The 26,148-nt window shown below is 37.9% G+C and overlaps 2 protein-coding genes across 3 annotated transcripts in view; one reads left to right on the forward strand and one right to left on the reverse strand.

The window, feature by feature from the left end:
* Positions 1–2,060, forward strand: part of LOC137171584 (A disintegrin and metalloproteinase with thrombospondin motifs 14) — a 57,420-nt gene extending 55,360 nt beyond the window's left edge. For both annotated transcript variants that reach the window (XM_067575596.1, XM_067575597.1), the window contains exon 22: positions 121–2,060. In XM_067575596.1, the coding sequence (XP_067431697.1) occupies positions 121–656 (536 nt within the window). In that variant the 3' untranslated portion in view covers positions 657–2,060. The remainder of the gene's footprint in view (positions 1–120) is intronic.
* A 321-nt stretch (positions 2,061–2,381) lies between these two features.
* Positions 2,382–6,351, reverse strand: star2 (steroidogenic acute regulatory protein 2). The gene is made up of 7 exons (XM_067575598.1): positions 6,259–6,351; positions 6,013–6,120; positions 5,792–5,928; positions 5,495–5,653; positions 4,963–5,147; positions 4,247–4,340; positions 2,382–2,846 (listed from the first exon to the last, which is right to left on the reverse strand). Exons 1-7 carry the CDS (start codon positions 6,320–6,322, stop codon positions 2,742–2,744), a joined length of 852 nt encoding a protein of 283 aa, XP_067431699.1. The 5' UTR covers positions 6,323–6,351; the 3' UTR covers positions 2,382–2,741.
* Positions 6,352–26,148: the final 19,797 nt, after the last annotated feature.

Raw genomic sequence — 26,148 nt, forward strand, 5'->3', positions numbered from 1 at the left:
AGTCAGTGTCATTTTTCTCAAAGATCTATCACTTTGATCTGAACTTGAATGTGTACAGTAGAAATCTTTTTTTTTTTTCAATTTTGCTCTTAGTGACGTTCTCTCTCCTGTTATTACTAGATGAGCCATGCCTGAGGGATAAATCGATTTTCTGTCAAATGGAGGTTCTTGCCCGTTATTGTTCCATCCCTGGATATAATAAGCTTTGTTGTGAGTCTTGCAACAAGAAAGAAAGCCTTGCCACACATGCTCCTGACCTCCCAAACACCCCAGAGGCCTCGGTTGAACCTGAGACCTCTGTTTCTTCTCACTCTGCATCACCCAAGGTTCCTCTACCCACTACGACCCAGAACCCACCACAAACCACTAAAGCCATCAGCAGACGACCTCGCTCCACTGCCCAGGCGCCAACCACCGCCGCTGCTGAAGCCTCGGCATCCACGGGTGCTGCTCTGCCCCAGGGTCCCACCGCCGACTCAGACCCAGGGCCTCTTCTACCTCCAGGGCCGCCACGGCCAACAGCAGACTCCAGTGGAGATGCCTCTAAAGAGCACAGTCCAAACAGCACTTTAGGCCCAGTCGCTGCCAGGTCAAGAAGGGACAATTTAGGATCCGAGAGGGACTCAAGTCACAGAACCCTGTCAGCTCAGAAATGAACAGTGAGCGATGTTGTGATCGTGCTGCTTTGTGAGACGGTCTCATACATCAGCTCATCCATTGCAGCGTCTGATAGACTCGCAGTCATGCTGCAGATATTACTTTCTTTTTTACAAAGATTTTTTTTTTCCATGCCAGTGAACTTAGACCAGACCAGTGATGGTTACCTCATCAAAACTCCAGAGCGACGCTGCATCGCTCTGTCCTCTGTGCTTCAAAGAAGAAACGGAAGAAAAAATGTTGTCAAAACGAAGGTGCTGTAAACTAAAACGACTACAAGACGTGTTCAAAATGTGATGACTGCATTGCTACATTCATGTTTTTATCTGTGTACAGTTGTGTAAGCCTGTTTTTTTTTAAGTGCATTAGAACTACTATTGAACTTGTATTGTGAACATGTGAGAAGAGGTCAAAGTCCATGATTTTGGAGGTGCATGTGTCAGCTGTGGAGTCTAGAGTGTGCCAACAGGATAATTATAGACTTTTATAATAAAAAAAAAAAGCTGTTATGTATTATGAGTTATGATTTATAATTGGATTTAAAATTTCATTTCTTCTTATTCCTTTTCTAATGTGCCTGTTACATTTCATCTAACAGTTCGTTGTCTCCTTTAGCTTCATAGCTAATGCACAGATATGAGGATATAACTCTCTGCAAGACAGCCAATAAGCTTCAAACTGTTCCTTAGGTGATCATTTTATCTTTTTTTTACTTTTCTGTGTTTAATGCATCAGTTAAATGCAAATATAATTAATAAATTTACATTGGTGATTTTAGAATTTATAAGTTTATTAATGGATTAGAACTAAAGACCAGTAAGTCAATAATTATTCAAATGGCACACCCCAGGACTCCATAGTCATTACTCCTGGCAGGGAGCTTCATGGCTTCTCTGTCCCTGGTGCTTTTTTTTTTTTGTTGTTGTTGTCCAAATCCAACATACTAGTGATTCTCCTCACTGGTCAAGAATCATGATTGTTTGCAAGCCAACCCCACTGTAGCATGCCCTCAGTCTGCCTTTGTGGAAGTCAGTCACTTATGCTTTAACAACAAAGAAACAAAAAAAAAATGTAAGAAAAACACATTATGATATTTTTTGTAACTGATATATTTTTCAGATAATAATGTATATAGTGTAAATTTCAAGTTATGAAAAGAAATTAACAAGCAAGAGTAGAACGGAAGGTATGATGCAAACTGGAAAATACGGGCAACGCTGTAAGTCTACAGACTGTGGTTGGTCATACTGTTACACCATTCCTGCATTGCAGTTCATAACATCATTATGTTTATTGTATAGTTCTTGTATATACGTACGTGAATGAAAGCTTTAAATGTTAATATTTATTGAATTTTTAAGTGGTAAGGAGAACAAAGTAAAACACGTTTAAAAGAACTGAGATTCTTGTTGTTTCACTTTCCTCAATTTAGCCTCCATTTACTCTTTTTATACAGTATTTAGCTTTTCTCACAGCTTTTGTCTAGAGGTGGACCTGCAAGAGTACATGATGAAACATTTGTAATAGCTACTGTAATCGAGTGTCCTTGAATTATTCTTCTTTTTTTACAGACCTCAGATCAAGACCTTGCATTCACTTATTTGTTCAGTCTGAATTGAACTGTGCTTAAATCAAGATGAGACATCTGTTATGTAGTGTTGCTATTAATGCGGTATTCACATCATTTGTATTTTGTGATGGATGAAAATGAAACAGGCAGAGTAGGCACATTCAAGCACTTTAATATTGTTTCAATCATATGCAGGGACTCATGCAGTTAGCCTTCTATCAAGAGACAAATGATGATTCCTAATCAGGAAATCCTAATGAGGTTTGAGTGGCACACTGTGACATTAATTCCTATTATGAGCCAGCTTCCTTCTGCCATGCTGACATTTGGCTGCTGACACTGGTCTGTGCCAGTTCTGCTTTGCAGAGTGTTAGAGCTGAGCGTCTCCTCCAGGCAGCCTTTCTGCTCTCGCTGAAAGGGCAGCGTTCCTCCGAGCAGCCAGACACCATCTCCCAGACTTCCCCTGCGAGCGATGACAAGGTGCTGCTGCGGTGTTGGTGTCACACAGACTTAGTCAACCCAGGGTGGCGCTCGCTGTGAGGCGTCTGCGGAGGTGTCTGGTGAAATCCAGCTGTGCTTGGGGCAAAGCCTGATTGACAATGGACTTTGGCAGCCAGCCCTGAGAACAATGTTATCTTTGTTAGAACCCTGAATTGTATTTTTGTGACTGTCAGTCTTGGTAAACAAAAGAGAGTTCTCTGTACAATAAATATGCACTGTTCATATGCAAATATGGTTTCCTATAGAAAATATGCATATGCAGGCAAATTGGTATGCAGTATTATTTTATTCAATATAATTTATTAAATAGCATTTTTCCTAATTTCCTATTTTCCTAATACATATATTTACATAAAAGTAATCTGAGAACAAAACTGTTGAAAATGGAAGGAAATTAATAATGAGAGTAAGGAAAATATTAGTTTGACAACATAATATTAACTCAAGTTTAAGAATCAGCTTAGGAAGATAGTGAGATGCAGTTGACAGCTCTGAGAGAAGCTAGTAAATGGACCTTGATTTGACTTCATTTTTTCAAACTTTGAAAATCTCCCGCCAGAGCCGTTAATTACATTTACAACTGTTTCCACATGCTGAGTTGTACTTCTCATCATGAGTAAACTGAATTTCATTAATAAAATCAATTTGGTGAAAACTTCCATTTTCAAGACAAGAATGAAGAATTTCATGTAGAAGTAAATGTAGCAGTAAATGTAGTACTGTACATCAGACATGATATATGTACATATAGACATTATACATAATTTCTATGCAGTTTGGTATAATCTGTTCCAAATGAAGCGCAAAGACAGACAGCACCTGTTAGTTGCATGCATCCACTCAACAGCAGCTACATCTGGCTCTGCAGTTTATTTACTATGATCCATCAGCTCCTCATTTATCTCATGTCATGCTGCTGTTGACTGATTGTGCTGTTTATTCTCTCCTCCACCACCCCAGCCCCCTCAGGTCTGGTTCCTTATCTCTGTCGCCAGCATACTTAATTGTGATTGTGTATTCTCTTTCTGTACCCCTTATCTCATAATTGTGTATTCCATATCACAGTGATTTGTGTCTGCTGGGCTCTGTTTTGTTAATCCTGGGAGAATATGAGCATGATGCGCCACATGTATTGAGAGCATCTTTAAGAGTAGATCCTGACCTGGAATACAAATGGCTGCAAGCATTTCTACAGCTATTATTGCAATTCCATGATGCTTGCCCCAGGTTGACACCTGCAGATCGATTGTGCGTGGTATTGTTTTCTTTTTAAAGTTAATTATTTTTTTTGCGCAGCAGAAAAGGGCCAACACAAGAAATTCACTGCTCTCCAGATAAAAGTCTGGCAAAAGTGGTGGAGACAAGAAACAATGTACAGTAATAGAAAAACACTCTGCACGCTCCCATCTGTGAACACATTTGATGCAATAAATGAGTATTGCACATACTGGAGTCTGCAGCTGCTTTTCCTGTTATCATGCACAAAATGGAAAAAAAAAACAATACTCATGAATTTACCTTTACATCCATATTAAGAAGCCATGTGATGTGGCTTCTTCTTGAATTCTTGTCAAGAGGTTTTATGATGATGCAGGTTGGTCCATCCTCAGCTCTATTCACATGCAAACACATTAGATCATTAGTATTCAACCGAGGTTTATTATGAATCATGTGCAAGTCCATAATGTATATTTTTATTTCCAAACTAGAACATCTTCAAACTGTTCTCAAATGTTGCGTTTTTATCAGTACATCAAAATTTACTGGGCTTTGATGTCATATCCATCATTGGAAGATCATTTTTATAGGCAAAACTGCAGAAATTGCAACATTTACTCAAAGTATCGCTTAAATTATAATGGCTTTAAAAATGTGCTTTTGTTTCCATCTGTTATTCTATGGCTCCTGTCCTCACATTCTTCAAAATCCTCTGACATTCATCTGCAGTAATAAAACATTTTTATCTCACATGCATGAGATATGAATGTAGACTTTAAGGCCACTGATATTAGCTGGAGCTGAGGGAAAACACGCCGTTTGATTTGTTTCTGTAGAATCGAAGATGTTTTTCCATTTTGTTCTGACATTTTAACTCCTGGGTGGCTGAGATTACTCTAATCAGACATTGTACATTATGAGAGAAAGTTTAATGAAGCTCTGAAATATATTTTAACACATGATGATTTATGCCCAGTTGAAACGGAGTTGTGTCTTGTCTGCAGATGTCTGCCTACCTCACAAAGCCTGCCTGAGGTGGGAAGGACTCCAGCTGAATTGTTGCTCCTCCAAGATAAATGCAGGACTTTTGTTTGGAACTGTGTCTGACACTCAGAAAATCTCTTTGGCCAATCAGATTTCCTGCCGTCTCTGATGAAACCTCGTGAGTGACAATCGTTTCAGGTCCAACATGCTTAAGAACCTACAACAAAGACACACAAATAACCCATTTGGTTTGAAAACATGTCATGAACTGAATTATTTTGAGTACTTGATGAAAGGTCTAGCAGTTCAAGAATAGATAACTTGCTGCAAATATATCATGATGTCTGTGAAATGTGGCTATAAACAGAAATGTGCTAGACAACTGGACCTTCATCGAGTTAAAGAGAAGTCTTAACTGAACATATAGTTAGGAAACCTTGTCAAAAAAGATCTTCTCTGTTTGTATAACCTGTGATATTTTTATAGGTTATAGTTTCAGAGTTGATGAAATATCCAATTATCAACAGCAGCCTTGTGTTAGTTGTTGAAAGGTCAGCGGCTCACTTTGATATGCTGGATGCTCGGGTTCCACTGGGGCATCTCCTCCAGTCTGACGAACAGGAGGTTGTAAAGTTCGTCCGGGCTGGCCTCCAGAACTGCCTCCAACCTGAAGACCTTTCTGGCCCCCGGCATCACTTTGCTACTGATCACATCCCCATTGCTCTAAAATGGTACAACAAACAAGCGGAGGTATAACACAATGGCAAGACAATGGTCACCCGGTTCAAGTTATTTCAAATGAACTTTGGAAAAAGACACTTTAAGTCAGTCAGGATGGCATTTTAATCAATGGGAAGTTACCTGTGTGATCTCGATCTTCCATCCATCTTTCTCCTCCAATATATTGAGAGCCTTCCTCATTCCTTCTTGGCCTTGTTGTATATAGAACAGCTGATCTTCTTTCGCTGGCACAGACTTTACATCTTCTGGTTTGGGCTCTGTAAAAGATTTTGTTTTGTTATTTCAACAATGATACCTTAAAATTGCATGAAACCAACAAAATAACGTTGTTGATTTTTTACCATAATAGTTTAAACCAACAAGCTTTCTCATGTAATGTTGGATCTGTTCCGATCGCTGCAGGTGAGTGATCTCCTGGCCTATCACTGCCACCACTGTGCGTTGAAGTCCTGCATGAATGAACAGTTGAGAGAAAAAAGAAAAGAAAAACAGCTCAGAAGTTTTACCCAGAATCCAACATTTGCATGGTGACTGACAATAAAGGAATAAAAAGAGAACTCCTTCCTCAAATTGTGGAGAGTGTTTACCTGCCATACTCCTCAGATGTGGGTAGGAGATTCCACAACAGAGCTTAACAACAGCAGGCAGCATATTGTCTGTCTTTGGCAGTGACAGCAAAGTAACAGAGTGTGTCTCTGGTCTTTATACGGCCTGTGAAGGACGCTTTATTGAGATAAGGGCTAATGAAGAAGATAGGACCTGTTCTGAATTCTCTTCTGAAGGCCACACATGACAAGACTTTTATTAACTTAAACAGAGCATTGGGTGCAAGGCAAAGAAGAAAATCTATCATAAGAACTGTGATTTCTTAGTGCATTTGTGTGAATTTTAAATCACAATTTAAAAACCACATCACAATCACAAGGGAAGCAATCCTATTTTAGTTATTTAATTGTATACCATGTGTGATCTAATGAGTAATAATCATCTACTTTCTGAACAGCTCTGAATCAAAGACTATATAAAGTAGATAATGATAATCTACTTGAGAACAGACTGCTATCGGTTAATTTAGTACCTAATGATTAGTTAGTGTGCCTGGCCTGCTTTATACTGCAAAGGCACACTTATATTATATTCCATACTTATTCTTATTCTTCATCTTCTGTATAAAACTTTGGCATGTAACTAGTCTCACAGCATTGCCAGCACATACACAAAAAATACAACAAAACGTGCGCTTTGAATGGAAATGGTATGCTAAAGCAATAAGCCACAAGAGGCTGTGGTTTACAGTAATTGATAGTGTGAGTACAGTGATTGAGTGATAGAACAGCTAGCTGTAAAAAAAAATCACTGTAAACCATGGCCTCGCATGGCTCATTGCTTTTATAAAACAGTTACTACATAAACCTGGCAAGGTTTCATAAATTAAACACACAGCAACAATAACTACAATAATTTATTGATAACAAATCACTTTTCTGCCAAACAATGTAGTTCTTCAGTGACATTTAGCAGAATGGTTGCCAAGCACAGACACAGTGGAATATTTCAGATTTTATAATAGGTGTCTTTTGCGCAGAATGTTCAGACCCTGAGTAATTCAGGCCTTCAAATTTTATCAAAAATCTTCAACAAATTATCATCTTACTCTCACAGCCTCCACTCTACAAGCATAACTTATACATCAAAATATAGACAAATTTGTCCTCCCCCCTCCAATGTTACTTCCATTGAAATAGGACTCATGGTTTTTGAATAAATTGCCCAAGAGGGCAGAGAGTGCCGTCTAAAAATCTCATTGACTCCCATATTATCTAAGCTCTGAAGCTCCTTTAAAAAATGGAAATGAAGGTGATATATAACTTATCACCTTCATTACATATCATACATCAGTATAGCCAGTGAACTCTCGGGTCGCTCAAATTTAAATTTGTTTTTTGATGTGAGTTATAAGTTGTTCGATGTCTAAGATTGGCTTAAGGGCTGAAATATTTTAACGGATATGAATGTCAGTGCTTGTTTCAACCCTACCATTGGGGGCACTGTCTCCATAGCAACCTGGGACTCAGTCTCTGGGCAGAAACTGACACACATGTCTGTGATTAGACTCACAGGTCAGTCTCTGAACATTTCTCTCTTAGAGATTAAGGACAAACTCCCAGATTTCATTGTTAAAACTGGGTGGAAACAATTAGAGAGTTTAAAAAAACCCTGCATTACAGAACCAATCCAAAGTCTTTAAGGCCGTCCTTCATATTGGGGTGGTGACATACAGTTCACTACTGAGTAGAATGGGGGGAAAGCATAATTTCCAGTAAGGTGTGTCCTTGACAAAATGTAAGGGGCGTAGGTTTGTTGGCAGCTGTTCTCACTGCTATTTAAGCAACTACCTTGCTTTTAGAAATCCCCAAACTTCGGTAGGCAGAGATCTTCGGTTGTGTGGTATCCCAAGATTAGTCTGTGATTGGCAAATTTGATGGTAAATTCTCAGTCTACACACTGCACACACACTGCACACACACTGCACACACACTGCACACACACACACATACACACACACACACACACACACACAAACACACAGTGTCATTTCCGATTTTCAAAATAAAAGCTCGAGATGGTAACTTTATCATAACAGGAAAATCAGGATGATCCAGGATTTTCAAAACAAAAGCCTCAGAAGGTAACTGCATCTTAACAGGGAACTCAGGACAAGGCTTGTTTTTCAAAATAAAAGCCCCCAACGGTCACTGTATGTTAACAGGAAATTCGTGATGGACCTAGTTTTTTTCCAAAATAAAAGCCCCATACAGAAATTGTATTGTCAATTGAAACTCAGGATGAAGCGGTTGTTTCAAAATAAAAGCTCTAGAAAGTAACTGTATCTTAATAGGGAGAAAGTGAGATTAAGATTTCTCTGTGTTAGTGTTAGTGTTTGTGTGCATGTGTAAGTGAAGGACCACATCCAATCCTGAATCCTGAATTCTTCCTGAAATGAGGTTTTTCAGAATATCAGGTGCTATCACAAAACCAGGTGCTAGTTTTGGGATGATTAAAAAATGTTTTGCAAAAAACATCAATTTCATGTTGGCAGAAGCATGTGTCCAATTGAAAAATCTGGGTTAAGGGCAGCAGTAAACAAGGCGCCATTACTGCAGTAGCATCTAATTTTTTACCCACTTTTGCCATGAAATATGACCAGGAGAACCTGTTACATGTTGAAAATATGGTCACTGAAAAAGGCCATTTAACACTTAATGGTCTAATGGTTTTCATATGTCAGTCACACATTTACTGGGCTGTGCTAAATAGTAAATGGACTGCACTTACAAAATACCTTTCTAGTCTTCCGACTACTAAAAGTACTTTTACACTACAAGCCACATTCACACGCTGGAGAAGCCGGGAATTGAACTTCCAATCTCCTGATTAGTGGACGACCAGCTGTGCCTACTGAGCCATAACTGCCTCTGTCAGCTGCTGTCAGCAGCTAAGACAAAATTCACAAGCCTCTGCAACATGACATGAATTGTGTTTTAATTAATCTCCATTAGATCCTCTAGTTTGCATTCAACAGACTGACTGCATAAGACCAGTGTCTGTCTTCAGTGTGCCGTTGATCTCTTGCTTGCAAGGTTACTACTTTCAGTTTCATATGTTTACAGTTTTTATTAAATCATCTGATAACAATGCAAGAAATCATGGATTGCAAGTTTGTTTTATTATCATAAACTAGCAAGCAATACTACACAGAAGTTTCACATCCAGCCTGTAGAGGTCAGACGGAAATGTAAATGTTTTTCCCAAAGTTGTCATAACCCATTTCAAACTAGTATTATCAGACTGAAAAACAGCCACATTTACATGGGCTAATTTCATGTGTCGGAGGGGCCAACTGTAGACTGCAATCAACTCAAACATCTCTGCCTTCACTATGTGAAAGCATTCATTGTACTTCTGCCACTGCAGTAATGGTGGTGTCTCTAAAGAGCACAACACAAAAATCAGCAGGTGAATTAATTTACTCTTCAGTAAATGGCTAGTGGATTCTTCTTCATTGTAGTAGGAAAAGTATAATTTTCATAATAATATCAAAAATACTACATGGCAAGTGGACCAAGGAATCTAAGGAAAACTTAATCTTGTTTCAAAACCTTGCAGCTCAGGAGCTATGATGGAAAGTGTGGTGCAATCTTCTCTGGCCACAAATTTTCCACCAAATTATTAATTTAGCTTTCAAGGTATACCGCTAACTAAACCACACAGACAGGCAAAAAAAATAACTTCCTCAACAGAGGTAATCATTACAGGCAAAGACACTAAGTGGCAAAAATATATTCAGCTCATTAATTCAATTGAGACAACACTCACAGATTGGTGGAAGCCAGTTGTGGAGGATGCTTGAGAGGTTGTAGGTCTTTGGAGATCAGAGGGAATTCAAGAGATTTCAGTTCATTTTGTCAGAGCCCTGAGATGTGACCATGAAAGACAGAAAAGACTGGAGCAGCTTTGTAAGGACAAGTATCACACTGATAAACCAGCAGTGAAAAGATGCCAGCCTACTAATTTTTTGTGCTGCTTCACAATGGTCTAATCAACCACCAGAGTCATAGGTTGTGGGGTAAAAATGAACAGATTGAATTATGACACATTGTATGCTGATTTAAAAAAAATGATTATTTTCATTTATATGGTTTTACAGGTCATTATTAATAATTATCCTCATGACCCACAGAGTCCTCAATGATAATTATGGGGTTTATATGACAGAGAAAACATACTGTAGCTGATGATTTCTGCTCACTCCATGAACAAAGGAAATCTCTGTGCACCAAGAAGGCCAAATGGTAATCAGATGTCAGAAAGGTTGTAGACCGAGATGATAAATGTCACGTAGGCTGCACCACTCACACACTTGTGACTGCATACTACACACAAAGGAAATAAGAAGGTAGTGAGGGACAGCAGGGGATGGGTTGTTAATCCTCCAACGCTGCATTCTTGATGTTCTTTCCTTCCATCCACCTCTCAATAAAAGCCAATAACCATGTCTAAATAAAGACACAATTACGGTTTGTCATTTAATTTCATTAATTAATTTGTCTCTGTACTGACTCCTTGTGGTTAGCTGCCATGTCTTTGTGGATTCTGCTTTTTAGAGCACATAATTATAATTACTAATGTATTTGATTTTAATCCCTACACACAATAATCATTCATTCACCCATTCACTTATTCATGGTGATGAATGCGTCATCTGTACTGATCCCTTTTCCTGGTGGTGTCTCTGTGGATTTTCATCTCTCGACCAAATAATCATCAATGTTTTTAATTTGATCTGTACACACAATAATCACTCATTCACCCATTCACTATTTCATCCATTCATTCATGGTGATAAATGCATCATCTGTACCGACTCCTTTTCATCGCAGTCACAAGATATCATATCTTTGTGAATTATAATTTCTAGACACAATTATTAAAATAATTTATGGTTTAATTCATTCACTCATTCATTCACTTATTGATTTGTCCATTCATTCATCTGTACCAACTCCAATTCATGGCAGTTGCTAGTTACCTCATCTGAGTGAATACCAATTCCAGATATTACAATATGGTTAATGTTCTTTTCATTCTTTCATCTTGTTACCATATCTGTGTGTATGACCCCCTGGAAAGAATAGTTTATCTTCTAATTTAATTTAACAATTTATTGACTCTTCATTCATTCATTTATTCATTCATTCACTCAGTCACTCACTCATTAATTAATTAATCTTGAAACAGAGGTGTTATCTTAGTGGCCAGTTACCATGTCTGTATAAATTAAGATCCACTGATTCTGCAATGGTTTAATATTCTGTTTTATTCATTCATTCATTCATTCATTCATTCATTCAGTTATTCATTTCTTCATTCACTCATCTGTACCAACTCCTTTTCACGGTAGTCACTACAGTAGTTACCATCTCTATGTGAATTAGGATTCCAGATATGATGATTTATGTTTTTAATTTATTTTTGAATTCCTTTACAGGGTAAATTGAGAATCTCTCTTTGATCTGACTTGTATATTTCTAAAATGAGGGGGGAAAACAGATCTACTTACTGTACAATCCCCACCTCTCTCTTTGTGGGGGCTCTACCTGTCTCTACTCATAGTTAAGTGAGTTACATAAGTAAGGTCTGTGTGTTTGTGTGTGTGAAGCAGGGTTACTATCATATCTGTAAAATTTTTGGTACAGGGCCCAGTGCCACCCTTTCCTCTGAAAGCTGCCTTGCAGCAGCGTTGCTGATAGAACACCAGGAAACAGCTGCCTCTTATCGCCCAGAGTCAACAGGTGTCCTTGCGAGAAGGCTTCATGACGTGAATGCTGAACTTCACCTGCTGATCAGGCCAGCTGACCTCAAACTGCGGTCACGCCACCAGGGAAGAAGCCTCTTGCAGCAAGGACTTGTTTATGAATAGCAACGAGGTGTCAGTTGCCCCCGAAGGGGATGTAAAGTATGAACAGGCAAATTACTCATAAAATGGGCCTTAATTACAATTTGTGTGATGAAGTTTATTTTGAGCACAAAATGTTGGCTCTCTTTCAGGACACCATGTGGCACCAAAGTGTGTCTCATCTACAAAAGTGACATTAAAGTGCATTTGTCCATGAAATGCTGGTGAAGTGTAGCAAAACACATTTTGTGGCTTGAATGATTCAGCAAGCATCACAGTACTGCAGGTTCAGTTTTCTTCATTGTATAATACAAAATGCCCTCTGTGGCATGAACTATGACACTTACTGAGCATCTTGTGACATCAGACATACTGTATATTTTCTGCCAGACAAATCCTTTTTGTGCTCAAGGCAAGGCATTTTTTTGGTATTGCACTTTTCACACAGATCATTCAAAGTGGTTCAGAATAACAGAATAAACAACAAAAAAATAAAAATGCATAACAAGCAAAGGAATGAAATAATATACTGGGAATCTAAAAACAGAATAAAGTTTAATTAAAAGCAAAAATAGCGAGGACACATCTCAGATCTTCTGGAATTTTTTTGCAGATCCTTGCAGCATGGTAACTGAACGCATCTTCTCCATGTTTGAAATTAATTCTGGGAGCAATCAGCAGACCAGTGCTGACCTCAGAGGTCAAGAGGGCTGATAAAGCAGAAGAGATTAAGGGATGTATTTTTGTCCTGCACCAATGAGTCATCATCAACCTTCATTTCACCTCTAAAGACCATTGTGGAACCAATCTCATTGTGGAGTTAAAAACATCAGATAAACCAAACGTGTAAGAACTGATGAGTTCATCAGTGTAATACATAAAATGCAAATAAACAGAAAACTTCTTAGAGGAAAGGAATGAGTACACAGACCACTAAGATCGTGTTCTGTGAAGGCATGAACAAGTAGCATTATTTAGCAGCACTTTAGATGTTATTAGGGCTTGAGGTGCAGCTTTCCGAGAGCCTTTTTAAAAACCTGAGAAAAGCCCCCCTCCAACCTACTAAAAGTAAAGACCTGATGTGGCTGTAGTTCTGAATCCATAACTACACCAAGATTTCTGATTTGGGTTTAGTTCTTGGCAACATACCACACACAGGTTTTGCAGTTATATCCTTATTTAATAGCAGGAAAGTGCAGAAATGCTGTATCATATGTTGCACATAGTTTAACACATCATTAAGCATTTGTTGCTTCATAATGAAATGTATAAACTGGATAATATATGTAATTTAAAGGATTGAGAATAAATGCTGAAAGCCAGACTGTAGTTTGCCTTCAGTTTATTGAGAGCTTGGAACAAGACATAGATTTGATCATCTGTGCTGTTTTTTAATTTTTTTTTATTTTTTATGCACATGCCATAGCTGCTAATTTAATACATACAGTATATATTCCTATTTTGTTGAGAGATTCTCTTACTAACAGCAATAAGTTAGACACACCACCAAAAACATAGGAAATAAACCATTTTACGACAAAACAACATAAATGTAAAGGTGTAAAGGCTAGTGTAGATGCTATATATTACAAAGCAAATGCATTTTTTGGTCCTGACTGAAATATCTCAACAACTACTGAGAGGACTGGCATGAAATTCTGACATTCAAAAGATGAACTCCTGACTTTTTGTCAAGTGCCACCAGCTGGTTAAAATTTTTTTTATCTAGACAACTGTGAATTACTATGAAATTATAGGTGTAAATATCCATGGTACCCAAAGGATGCATCCAAATGACTTTCAAGATCATTTCATGATTCCCGGAAAACAAACCCTAATGACTTTAGTAATTTGGTTCATTGAGCACCACCATAAAACTGACATTTTTTTTCTTTTAAAAATATCTTAACAACTGTTAGATGGATTGCTATGACAATGGTAAACACGTCACCTACAGATGATGAACTATAATCACTTGTCCAATTACTTGCCTTATGACAAAAAAGTGCTCATTAGTAAGTGTTAGCATGAAGATGAACATCGAAGATGATGAACATGGTAAACATTATACAAGATTCAAGATTCAAGATCCTATTATTGTCATTCAGCAAAACATCAGTGATGCAAAGCAGAACGAAATTACGAGCATGGTACCATAAAAAACACAGATAAGTATATAAAAAGAGAGCTCTATAAATAAATCTCTCTATAAAAAGCTGAAATAAATAATTTATGTAAATGTACATGATTTACATCATTTTTACAACATGTTAGCATCATTATTGTGAGTGTGTTAGGGTTATTATTGACATTAGCATTGTGCTAATGAGTACAGCCTCACAGCTGCTGTGGTTGTAGACTTTTAGTCTTGTTTAAACATGGTCTGTTTTAAAATTTCCATTTCCCTGCTGTCTCCCACACATGCATCTTTATTGCTATTTTGCTGTTACTCCTGTGTTTTGCAGGCAGTTTGGTAAATAATTGAAAGAAAATTACTGATGGTGATGAAGACATATTTGGAGACCTGATGGCATCAGTTGTGTTTTTTCTCTTGCTGGTGGTCACATAATGTTAAAATTATCTACATAATATAATAGTATATATTTTTTCATTGTACAGTTCATACAAAGAATGAAGCTAATGCTTTACAATAAGGACACGCAAGTAAAACAGAGAATATAAAACTGTTGAGGAAAGTATAGATGCAAAGTCAGAGCAGTTACAGTAGGGAAATAGAGGCACAAAGAAAAAAGGTAGGCTACAGAAGAGCTTCAATAAAAGTACTAATAAAATAATGACATAGAGAGAGGTTTTGAGCAGCGATAACTTGGCATGCTCCCTTTCTTGTCACCCTCTCAAGTAATATGGGTATTTGTATTTGAGGAAAGCTTTTTAGAGTTGTGAGGACAGCGAAAAGATAAAGAATAGGTGTTTGGAATACTGCAAAGTGTGAAAGGAAATGCATTTGGTCTCCAGAGTGAACGCAGTGTGTCCTCTCTGGGCAAGAGGTCTGTATGTGTCAGCCCTTTTCTACTGTCACACATGTGTTCACTCTGAGTCTGGATCTTGTGAAGGTTTTTTCAAGTGAGGCTCTGTCACAGTAGACAGCTAACAATTATCTACTGTCTATGCAGAGTGAAAGAAGTTTCAAACTTAGTTGGGGGACAAATCACATTACTCTGGTAAGTATGTTTGGTTGTTTGGGTTACATTAACTAAGGAGGACACTTCTTGCTGCTCACTGTTTAATGTTGAAAATGTATGCTACATATTAGCGATGCAGTTCTGTTTATTACAAGAATATTATCAATTACCTTTTCCATGACTACAGATCAATTTAGTTTTTTATATCTTTGTGAGGCTGGTGGTGCTTTGAGCTTAATATTAACATCTGCATGCTGATTTAATGATTAACATGTTCACCATCTAACAAACCATTAACATATTAGCATGCTAACATTTGCTCTTTAGCACTAAATACAAAGTGCAGGTGAGACTGGTAGGAATGTAATTAGTTTGACAGGTATTTGGTCATAAAACATTGGACAATTAAAACTTAATTACAATTTATCCCGAGGGGAACATAAACGTCTGAACCCAATTTCATGGAAATCCATCCTGGAGTTGTTGAGCCATTTCAACTCATTTCAACTCCAAATATATTAACTTCATAATAGCTCTAAAAGAAAGGTCAGGGGATCACCAAAGAGGAAGGATTAATCTTCTTGGCACCATTAACACTTGTACAAATTCCATGGCAGTCCAATAGCTATTAGATATTTTACTAAAAAAACAAAATGTTAACCACATGGTGGGGCAAAAGGAAAGGTCATGCGATCACTAAAATCAGTGTAGGCTTCATCCTCTGGGGACCGTGAACATCATGAATGAATTTGGCAATCCATCTAGTAGTTGTTGAGATATTTCTGTCTGGACTTAAGAGGTGGACCAACCAACATTGCTTCCAGCTTAAAAATCAAAAAACTTTAATTGGCAGAATCCTCTGTGTAGGGGCTCAGCAGGAAGTTTGCCCAAATTTGGCTTTAAATAACAAAAAGTGCCCTTCTCTTCCTGTTTGGCCCCACCAAGAGCTAAATCTAATTCTCAGGTAATTGTAGTGTTGGGTCAGGTTCAATTATTGTGTCCCCTTAAACAAATTTATATTCCTTGGATGTGGGACCTTTTCTGGAATATTTTTATTTTTGCTGTCTTCAGGTTTGTTCAGAGCCCATCTGAACGCTTGTTGTAAGATTTTAAAACTTTACTTGTAAGCCATGTTTGGAGGTTGACAGCAGAACTACATCGTCTGCAATTTTGTCTTCTTGTCTAAAGGCTTGGGACCCGGTTCATTATATCCTAAATTATGGGAAAGTTAATTTGCTATATTCAATAACGTGGGGCTGAGCCTTGCTTTTCTGTCCAATTGACACTGCATATTCATGATCATTTTTACCACAATACCACTTTTTGTTACTTTGACACATTGAGTCAAAGGCTTTTGGGAGGTAGACAAAGCAGGGGTGTGTTTCACATTTGATTTCATTAACATAAATGTCATTTAAAGTTCACAGCGGTCTGTGGTAAGACAATTTGGCATAAACCCAATCCGAATTTGGTGTAAGGATAGATGGTGTGTGCAGATTGTTAAGTCCTCTGAGACAAAATTATGATTTCAACCTTTATTGTTTAATGACTCGACATAAGTTGACTAGGCTGCAGCAGCTTGCCAAGGTTAAAATAATGTCTTTGTTCTCAGGGAAATAACCTATATTGAGAATCAGGTTAAACTGTGTTACCAAACTGTTTTAAAATTCAAATACATTTCCTTGATCTATATTTTAGCATTTTGTTCAATATGTCATCAGAATCAAAAGCCCTTTCTGTCCATTAAGGGCCTTGTTTGTTTGCATGTAGCTCTAGTTTCATGATGGAAAAATCTAGTGGGCTGTGATTGATTATATCTAGCAATTTTTAAAAGCTCATGTTGTTTGTGTTTCAAACAGTCCTTTGAAGTGAAGAATTCATATCTCTATCTATATCTTGAGATATATCTCTTAAGATGTGAGTGAGAGTGTGTTCAAGTGATTCCTGAGGAGGAGTGTTAGGAGTCCATAATCTAATGCTGTTTACACGTCTTAGATGTTATTATTATAATTCAAATTACCTTCAATACTGTGGACTAACTTGGAGTTCTTTTTTGTGGTAATGTGCTTGATTCTAATTTGTAAGAGAAAATGTGTTTTGAGGGAAAAGCAGTGCTGTCTGTATTACATTTATAAACATAATGCAATATAATGAAGACACGTTGTTGATCAATTTTTCTGCCAAGTAGCAAAAACTGAATAGGTAATTAACTTGTTTTCCTACAATATCTGCTATTGCAATACAGTATCTGCTTGAAGCAACTAAAGCTTTTATAGACACTCACAGTATTCAGTTAAGGTCAGGGAAAGATCATGGTTAAAGTTACCATATGGTTTGTTACACCTAAAGGATACACACAATAAAAAACAAACAAAAAACAGACAAAAAACAAAACCACTATCTTTTCCTAATTACATTATTACATTACATTTATTGAGTGATATAAATGACAGGACTTATAAGTAGGTTTGGAGTTATCTGTCTTTTTGACTGTATGATGTTTCTGTGGTCAGGGGCCTGACTGTAAAAGCACTGAAAGAGGCCAGGTCCATACCTGTAATCACGTACACTGGTGTACTGCCTCCTCTGTTGTACCGTAATTACAGTATTTCCTGTTGAGGATTCCTGTTGAGGATAATCTCTCTCAGTAGTTCAGTAGTTTAGGGGCACTGTGTTCTCACCTCTAATTTACACCAGTAATTATCATTAAATCCATTATAGCGATACAATGTCAGCGTGCTTGCTCTTCCATCTGAATACTGAGGAGAAGCATGTCCTTTAATCTTCACTAATTAAACTAAGTTACAAATGCAAGTGTTCTGGCATTACGCTTTCCCAAGAATGTCTGACACAGATCTGAACTGTATCTCTCAGCCTTGTGTCTAATTTTCAGGTGTGCATTGTGCTTTCAGTTTGTATGTCTCTCAGCTCAGGGCTTTGTCCTTGAGGTTTGTATCAAAGATGCTCAATTTCACTTTGTTAATGTTAATAGCCCTCCTCTCCTGTTGCTCTGTTGCTTTTTGTTTATTACTTATGTAGTTTTTTTTTGTGTTCTTCACCTCCCTGTCATCTGCACTAATAACCTACAACCTCAGCACACTTCTGAATATTGCCACTATAACTATGTACCTTTTTTTTTTTTTTTAAGTTACACATGATAACTCCACTTTACCAAAAGACCCTCCGGGACGCGGATCCTAACAATGGAAACAAGCCTCTGCGGAGAAGCAGGAAGACCAGTGGAACACCAAGGGAAACGTTCTAGGGTCCAAAACAGACTGCGTGCGGGAGCACGTCGTACACCCCTGCCCATTATCCTGCTTACAAATGTTCAATTCATGGATAACAAGCTGGATGACATCAGGGCCTGGATCCACTTCCAACAGGACATGTGCTAGGGTAACTGAAGCAGGTGATCTGACGGATGAGGACCGCTCACTATCCTCAGATAGCATATGGAAGCAGGCCATTTCAGGCAATGATGCGAGCCTGAAGTAGTCCACATGTAAAATAGCAAATATGGCTCAAATATCCCAAATCAAATGTGGGCCTTTTTTGGTAAAGATGCGGTAAAGATCAGGTATGTGTATTCTGGATGTGGGCCAGCTCTGGTTTATCTGGTTTGTTCTTGGTTGACATACGGCTTGCTTGTGGCCCAGATCCGGATAACAGGAGCAGACTGCCCAAGTGCTATCAATCCACGCTGTATGTGGGCTACATGAAAGTACTGAAAGTGTCGGGTGTGGGCCAGGTCTGGGCAACAGCAATTTTGCTATCTGGGTCTGTCTCAGAGCATGACATGACGAGAGCTCTGAGACAAGTGAACAGCAGGAAGCCCAGACGCCATCCCAGGGCAGATGCTAAAATCACGGGCTGACCAGCTAGCCCCAATGTTCACCCCTATTTTTAACCGGTCCCTGGCCCATTCTGTCATTCCTACATGCTTAAAAACATCCGCCATTATCCCCAAGAAGACCAACCCAACCTGCTTAAATGACTACTGCCCTGTAGCACTGACCTCTGTGGTGAAGAAACACTTTGAGAGACTCATCAAAGACTTCATCCGCTCATCTCTGCCCGTCTCATTAGACCCCCTTCAGTTCACCTATCACTTCAATAGAAGTACTAATGACACCATCTCCCATGTTCTCCACTCCATTCTCTCTTACCTGGACAGCAGAAAGGGGAATGATGAGCACCTGCTGTTCATTGATTACAGTTCAGCGTTCAACACTATAGTTCCCCTCAGATTGGTCACAAAGCTCATGGACCTGGGGCTGAGCTCCTCACTCTAGAGTAAAGATATAATGTTTGAAGGATTTCAGTTTGAAGTTTTCTTTTATTATTAAACAATAGTCATATTGAATGTCTTATATTATGAAGTAAGAGTTGTATTGAATTTATATTTGAATATGTTTCTGAGAGTAATCTAATCACATAAGTGTTGCTTGACTTTATTTCATTTCACTATAGTATTAAACTTAAATTCAGTGTAGATGGTTTGAGATGTGTAGGTGATTTAAGAAAGTTGAATCAATGAAGGTTTGATGTCTAGACATCATGAAGTGTTAACATGAAGGTTACTGTTTCATATGTTAATAGAAAAACTGACTTATTATGAAATGAATGTGTAACACTTAACTCTTTCTTGAATGGCTTCACAATATAAGATAAAAGGTGATATGAAATGTTCAGACCTAGCGACTCTGAAGTGTGAATTTGCGTTTAAAACTAAAACTTAATTCCCTCGTGTTTTTTTGCCATCTCAAGTCGAGGTCAAACCGCTCCTTAAAAGTCTAGAACAAAGGAATTGAATGTTCATCAACAACTCAGCACGAAAACCTTTAAAACACATCCAAAACTCTGCCTGCTTTGATCAAAATTATAAAAAAAGGAAAGCTTAACTGAGGTCAGATGAGCTGGCCTCCAGAACTAAAGAAAAATTCTTAATACGTCTGTTTCATTTGTTGTTCCACCAAGTATATGCGTATTTTATCTTTTAACAAGTTTAGTTTGTTTTTTTGTTTTTATTTGTATTGTATTTCCACGTACAGTATTTTATTTTTGAAGTGAACACCCCTGAAGATTTGATTGTAAACTTATTAAACTTTATTAAACTTTATTCGGCATTAAACTCAGGTTACTACAAGCCAACCAAAGCCTGAATCCAAACTTAAATGCCTGAAGAAGAAAATTACGCTTTAACTGGATCCCTGTCTGCTTTCTGAGAGCAGTACAGCAAATGAGAGTTAAGCCAACTCAAAGATTCATTCCCGAGCAGCCTGAAACTACATGACTCTTTTCCACCGGTGTTCAACACCCCCGCACCTCTGAAGACTCATCTGTAACATGGACCACATGGTTCTACCAAGCTGTAACTTGCAGCCAACTACCAAAACAATGCTGGACCTGACGTCCCTACAACAACAAAACTCGTCAACATTAAGGCATAACATGGCTTTGTGATCAAGGGTTGATCTCAAATAACATTAAAATTTAAAAAAATAATTTATTTAGAGAAGTTGAACTAGTTTTCTCTTAGCATTGCATTCCCTCGCTGCAATACGTCAGCATTGAGTCACACACTTTGTTATGAGACTGATTCATTGATTGATTGACCACAATGAGAATTAAATTCCAACTTTAATGTTTCCTCTGGACATTAAAGGTTACTTCGAGGAGGTGGTGCCCAGCTGAGGTTATGTTTTATATCAATGAAGTGTTATGTCACAAGTCTACACACATCACCACCCTGATGAAGAAAGCAAGGCAGCACTTGTATCACCTCAAGCAGCTGAGGAAATTCAAGATCTTCTTCTTCTTCTACACTGCCACAGTAGGGTCTGTGCTCTCTGGAAACATCACTGCTGGTATGGAAATTGCAGCTCTCAGGATAGCAAAGCCCATCACAGATGTAATTGTAAAAAGACAATTACATCTGATTGACAAGAGCCGTGACACTGTTTACATAAAAGTTGGTAAACTCTTCAAGTAAAGGCATCACCAGGACGGCACTGTCCTGCCTCCAGGACATCTACACCAGGTGGTGCAGGTCATTAAGGACATTCACCACCCCAACCAACTGTTTCAGTGGCTGCCCTCTGGCAAGTGTCTTCACTCCATCAAGGCCAAGACTGAGAGGCTGAGAAGGAACTTCTTCCCTCAGGCCATATGGACCATAAACACACACATTCTGCACCTATTTTGCATTCTGCATCTTTTTGCAGCTCAGCACCTTTCATACTTCACCATTTACATTTGCGTTTTGCCCACTGATCCCTACACCCTGAAAATTGTTTATAACTTGCCACCTATTTCTTACTTATTTCATTTTTACCTTATTTTTATTATGTACATATATATTGTGAAATTCCATCATTTATCCCTGTATATAGATTTATATTATTATTATTATATTAATATTCCATTACTTTTCCATATATGTAGCTTTATATTTTTATTTTTGTACTGCTATATAGCTTTATGTTCGCATTTGCACAGTTGTTGAAGTTGTTGCAATTTCATTCCACCAATGTTGTGTACAATTATGCATGTGACAAATAAAATCTTGAATTTTCAGTGTAGAAATAGCTGTGATTAACATTCTTATGTATCCACATTTGAGACTTGGTTTGGTCTCTGTGGCAACAAATGACATCAGAGTTCTCAACTTCTCAAAGTTCCTGCTAGTTTGTTACGCTCCCTCCTCCTCCCATCTTTCTACGTTTATACGCTGGCACTTAACTTGACTAGAGGAACTGTCTTGTCATTCAGATAATTGAATAATACTCATTTCAGGAGGGACTACAAGAGCTCACACAGTTTCTTATTATTGGATTCATGCCCTGTAGGGCTGCATCTTCATTGGTTTTACTCTTATTATTTAATTGGCTTCCCATGCACAGACACGCTCACTTAAAGTCCCCCTCCAGTCAAAAATATGTTTTTCTTATTGTTATCATTCAGTTGGATGTTTGAGCTTCACTGTGCAGAATGATGTATGTGCAGAGTATGATACCAGGGCCACATTTCCCCTGGCATTAAAATGCAATATGTATCTGAATACTGGATAAGGAAAAAATGCACTCAGAATGCATTGTGATCAGAATGCATTCGGATCTGCCAGACCACATTTGGCGGTAGTCAGGCTTGCATTGTGAAGGGATCTCAGCCAATATTGTAAACGCAATGTGTACAGCATTCACAAGAAAAAAATCATCTCAGTAATTTGAAACGTCACCCAGCTCCACCTCTTCCTGCCAGCTTAAGCAAGCCCTGCATAAGCTACACACATAGCAGTAGCTAGGAGTCATCCTTCACAAAACATGATTTAGAAATGAAGGAATCCATCCGCGGCAGCAGTTTCCTTGACCTGGGATCAGATAATGTATCTAGAGACAGATCACATGTTAAAACCAGGTGTAAATGTGGCCTAGAAGATTATTTTCACGAGAGTTTCTCTGTACTCACTCAAAAATCTGAGTTAAATGGGTACACTAATGAGCATTTGACCTAGGGTCCGGTATGTAACTTACGCAAGTGTGATGTAAAAACTTGAAGCCTCTAGTGCACATAAACTGAGAGTGGACTTATCAGTGAAGCCAGACACATCTTGTGTCCAGCAGTTAAACTTTTGAAATAAACAACATTTGCGTATTCATAGATTCTGGATTTGTCAGTAAGCGAAAGGGCGGAGATGTCATTTTAAGGATTTTTTTTACATAGTAATTAAACTTTTTTTGTTAAAGAACCATAACAGACAATGAATTATTCCAAGCAGAGGATTTTTATATGCTTTGAAACATGACTAGAAGGGATCTTTAAAGGATATGGCTTGCAATATTCTATATTATTCTTAAGGTCAACAAAGCCCATAAAAAGGCCAAAACCAACAACAAAGTATTACAATTCTAACAGGTATTGTTTATCTAGTCAAAGCTTGATACAGCTTACTCCTCTGGGTACAGTAACATGTTCCTTTAATACAATGATGCTGCTTTAGCCTCATCTTATCATAATGACAGTAATTCCTGTTGAGGATAATCTCTTTTAGTAATTCAAGGGTACTGTGATCTCAACTCTAATTTACACCAGTAATTATCATTAAATCTATTATAGCGATACAATGTCAGTGTGTTTGCTCTTCCATCTGAACACTGAGGAGAAGTATGTCCTTTAATCTTTACTAATTAAACTAATTCACAAATTAAGTGTTCTGGCATTGAAGGCTGCCCAAGAATGTCTTGCTTATGACGCAGATCCCTTTGTAACTTCTGCGGTTGATATGGTACCCACTTTTAGATGATATTCTATATCTCAGTGAAGTAGCCTACACTCTTACAGCCTACACAGTTTGAGGATGCTTCTGTCAGCTTTAAGCTGCTGTTTCATCATCTCTGTTTACTGCTGAACCAGTGAGTTGATTATTTATTTCCCTCAGTTTAATTTTCTTTCAGCTCTTCAGTGAGTAAGGATTGGGCATTGGGTAGTGTGCAGTTATTTTGCCTATCAAACTTTCTTGCATGACACATATTGTTTACAATTATAATGGTGGCAGATTAACCATCATAATTCTTAGTATTTTTTGAAATAATGGGTCATTAATTTCAGGCAGAGGTAGCCAGAAGCAGCCCTCAATTTAGATAGTTAGTCCTAGTGTTATAAATATAAAGGAAAAGGTAATCATCATTCTTGGTGACCGAGGTAGATTTATGCTTTATTGTTCCTTTTTGTAAACAGTATTTTTCACTTTTAACATTACAAGATAAAAGGTTTGTAGGATGAGGACTAACTAGTGTGATTAGCAAATGTAATGCTATCTTGGATAATAAGTTTGGCTGGAGTTGCTGGAACGTAAACCTCCCAAATTCCAATAAAGAGCAGGACAGAGCAGGTACGCTGCTTTAGTTAGCCTACACTCTGATACATACACATCCAGGGCAAGTTATCTCATAGTAGATGTGCTATTGTGAAGGGTTTTTATTATGTGTTTGTTTGTTTTCACTAACAAAGTGCAGTTAGCTAATGAATGCTCTTTGGCCTTAGAAGTAACACTGTATTAGGTTATTACGGTAAACTAATTAGATGGGCTATCATACCAGCAAACAAATACCATTTAATCCAGTCCTTACACTTTTTTGTCAGTTTTCTTGTTTAAATATATTGTTTTTATTTTATGCATTGTTTACTTTTATTTTCCCAGAATGAGTTTTGGTTCACATTTCTGTGAACTCTTCAGTTATTTTGTTGGTAGCTATGTTTACACTCACTCTGCTATCCTTAAATCTGGAGAACAGGAAGCTGTTTAGAGCAGATTGATATTCTGTTCATAGTCTGCTCATATTGTATGTGAATGCTACCGAAGCTAATTGCATTGTCCTTCACCATTTCACACTATTTATGGACAGTAGAAAAATACGGGCAATTATAGCATGACCAAGGTTATTTTTGCTTTTAAGCATGTCTGTAATGGTGCCATTTACAATGCTCTCATCTAGTGTTGTAGATATACAGTATTTACCCACACTGCTGTCCTTCCCTTTCATAACTGTGATGTTGCCTGTGATAGATACCCAGATGTCTCAATCTGAACTGATATAACCAGCTTCCCTCTCTGTTTGAGAGTTAGTTTAGTTTATTCGTTTATTTAATGGGGGCCTTGCACAACACAACCATTGGGCCAGAGTTACAGTAGCTATATAGCTAATTTATCTGTGGTCCCTGGGCAGGAAGATATGAAAAACAATGCAGTGCAATACAAACAGTACAGTACAAACAAAGATTACCAACAGATATTATTTATGTAGTCAAAGCCTGATACAGCTTTCTCCTCTGGGTAACATGTATTTAATCCTGTTTGAGTAACATTTAATAAAACTACAGTACAGTGCCCAGCTATTCTTGGAAATTACTTTGACTGTCAGTTACCTTGACAACTTATTATCAAAATCAGAACGTTTGAGAGATTTCTGCATTTGTGTTTTTGTCCTTGCTTTTCTCACTGGCTTGAAATGGGCAGTGCTCTGCTGGGAAAAAAAGGTGATGTCAAGTATTTCTGTGCACTAATCAAATTCATGTCTTCAGTATAAACAAATGGGCTTGGGGCTGAGTGTTACAGACAGGGTAGAGAAGTCAGAGAGTATTGAGAGACAGACTAACAAATTATTGGTTTTGGGTTATTTTTTATGAGATTTATAAGAAAAATATAGAATAACGCCGGTCTTACCCTTGAATCTACACCATCAACTGCACAAGCTAAACTTTAGTGTCATCAATTGGAAGAATTTTGTTGACCCCATCTCTGTGTTGCACTCAAAACTTTAGTATCATATAAAAGCCATAATTCCTGGAGCATCTGAACACTGAATGGTCTCAGGATTGTGCATGAAGAGACAGTCCCCATCTTGATTATTGATGGGGACCAAACACATGGATCAACTATGGCACTGATGCGCTAATCAATTTAGGAGAGCAAACTAACAATTATCATTTTTGCTTTCTGATGTGTCCTTGATATTGCATTGGTTGTCTGTGAGGAGAATTTTCATCAGACTATATAAATTAAACATTGGACAAGTGTAGTTTTCTGATGTGATGGCATTTGCCTGCTCTGTAATCTCACTCATGGTAGCTTATTGCACTGCTTTAATTGCACTGCTGCAGCTGGAAGTGGTTTATGTTTTGGGAGGCTGATCAATTTTTCTGACACTCACTACCTGTCAGCTACATTCAGGCTCCATCCTGTTTCCCAAAGTTTGGACTGTGATCCTATATTGCTGCCAGTTTTAGATCATCCCTGCAGGGGCCTGTAGGTGAGGTCAAAGACTCCACATCTGTCTTGTTTACAGCCTCAATTTGCATTGTCAAAGTTTATTGAA

Source organism: Thunnus thynnus, chromosome 20, assembly GCF_963924715.1.
Source record: "Thunnus thynnus chromosome 20, fThuThy2.1, whole genome shotgun sequence".
Classification (NCBI taxonomy): domain Eukaryota; kingdom Metazoa; phylum Chordata; class Actinopteri; order Scombriformes; family Scombridae; genus Thunnus; species Thunnus thynnus.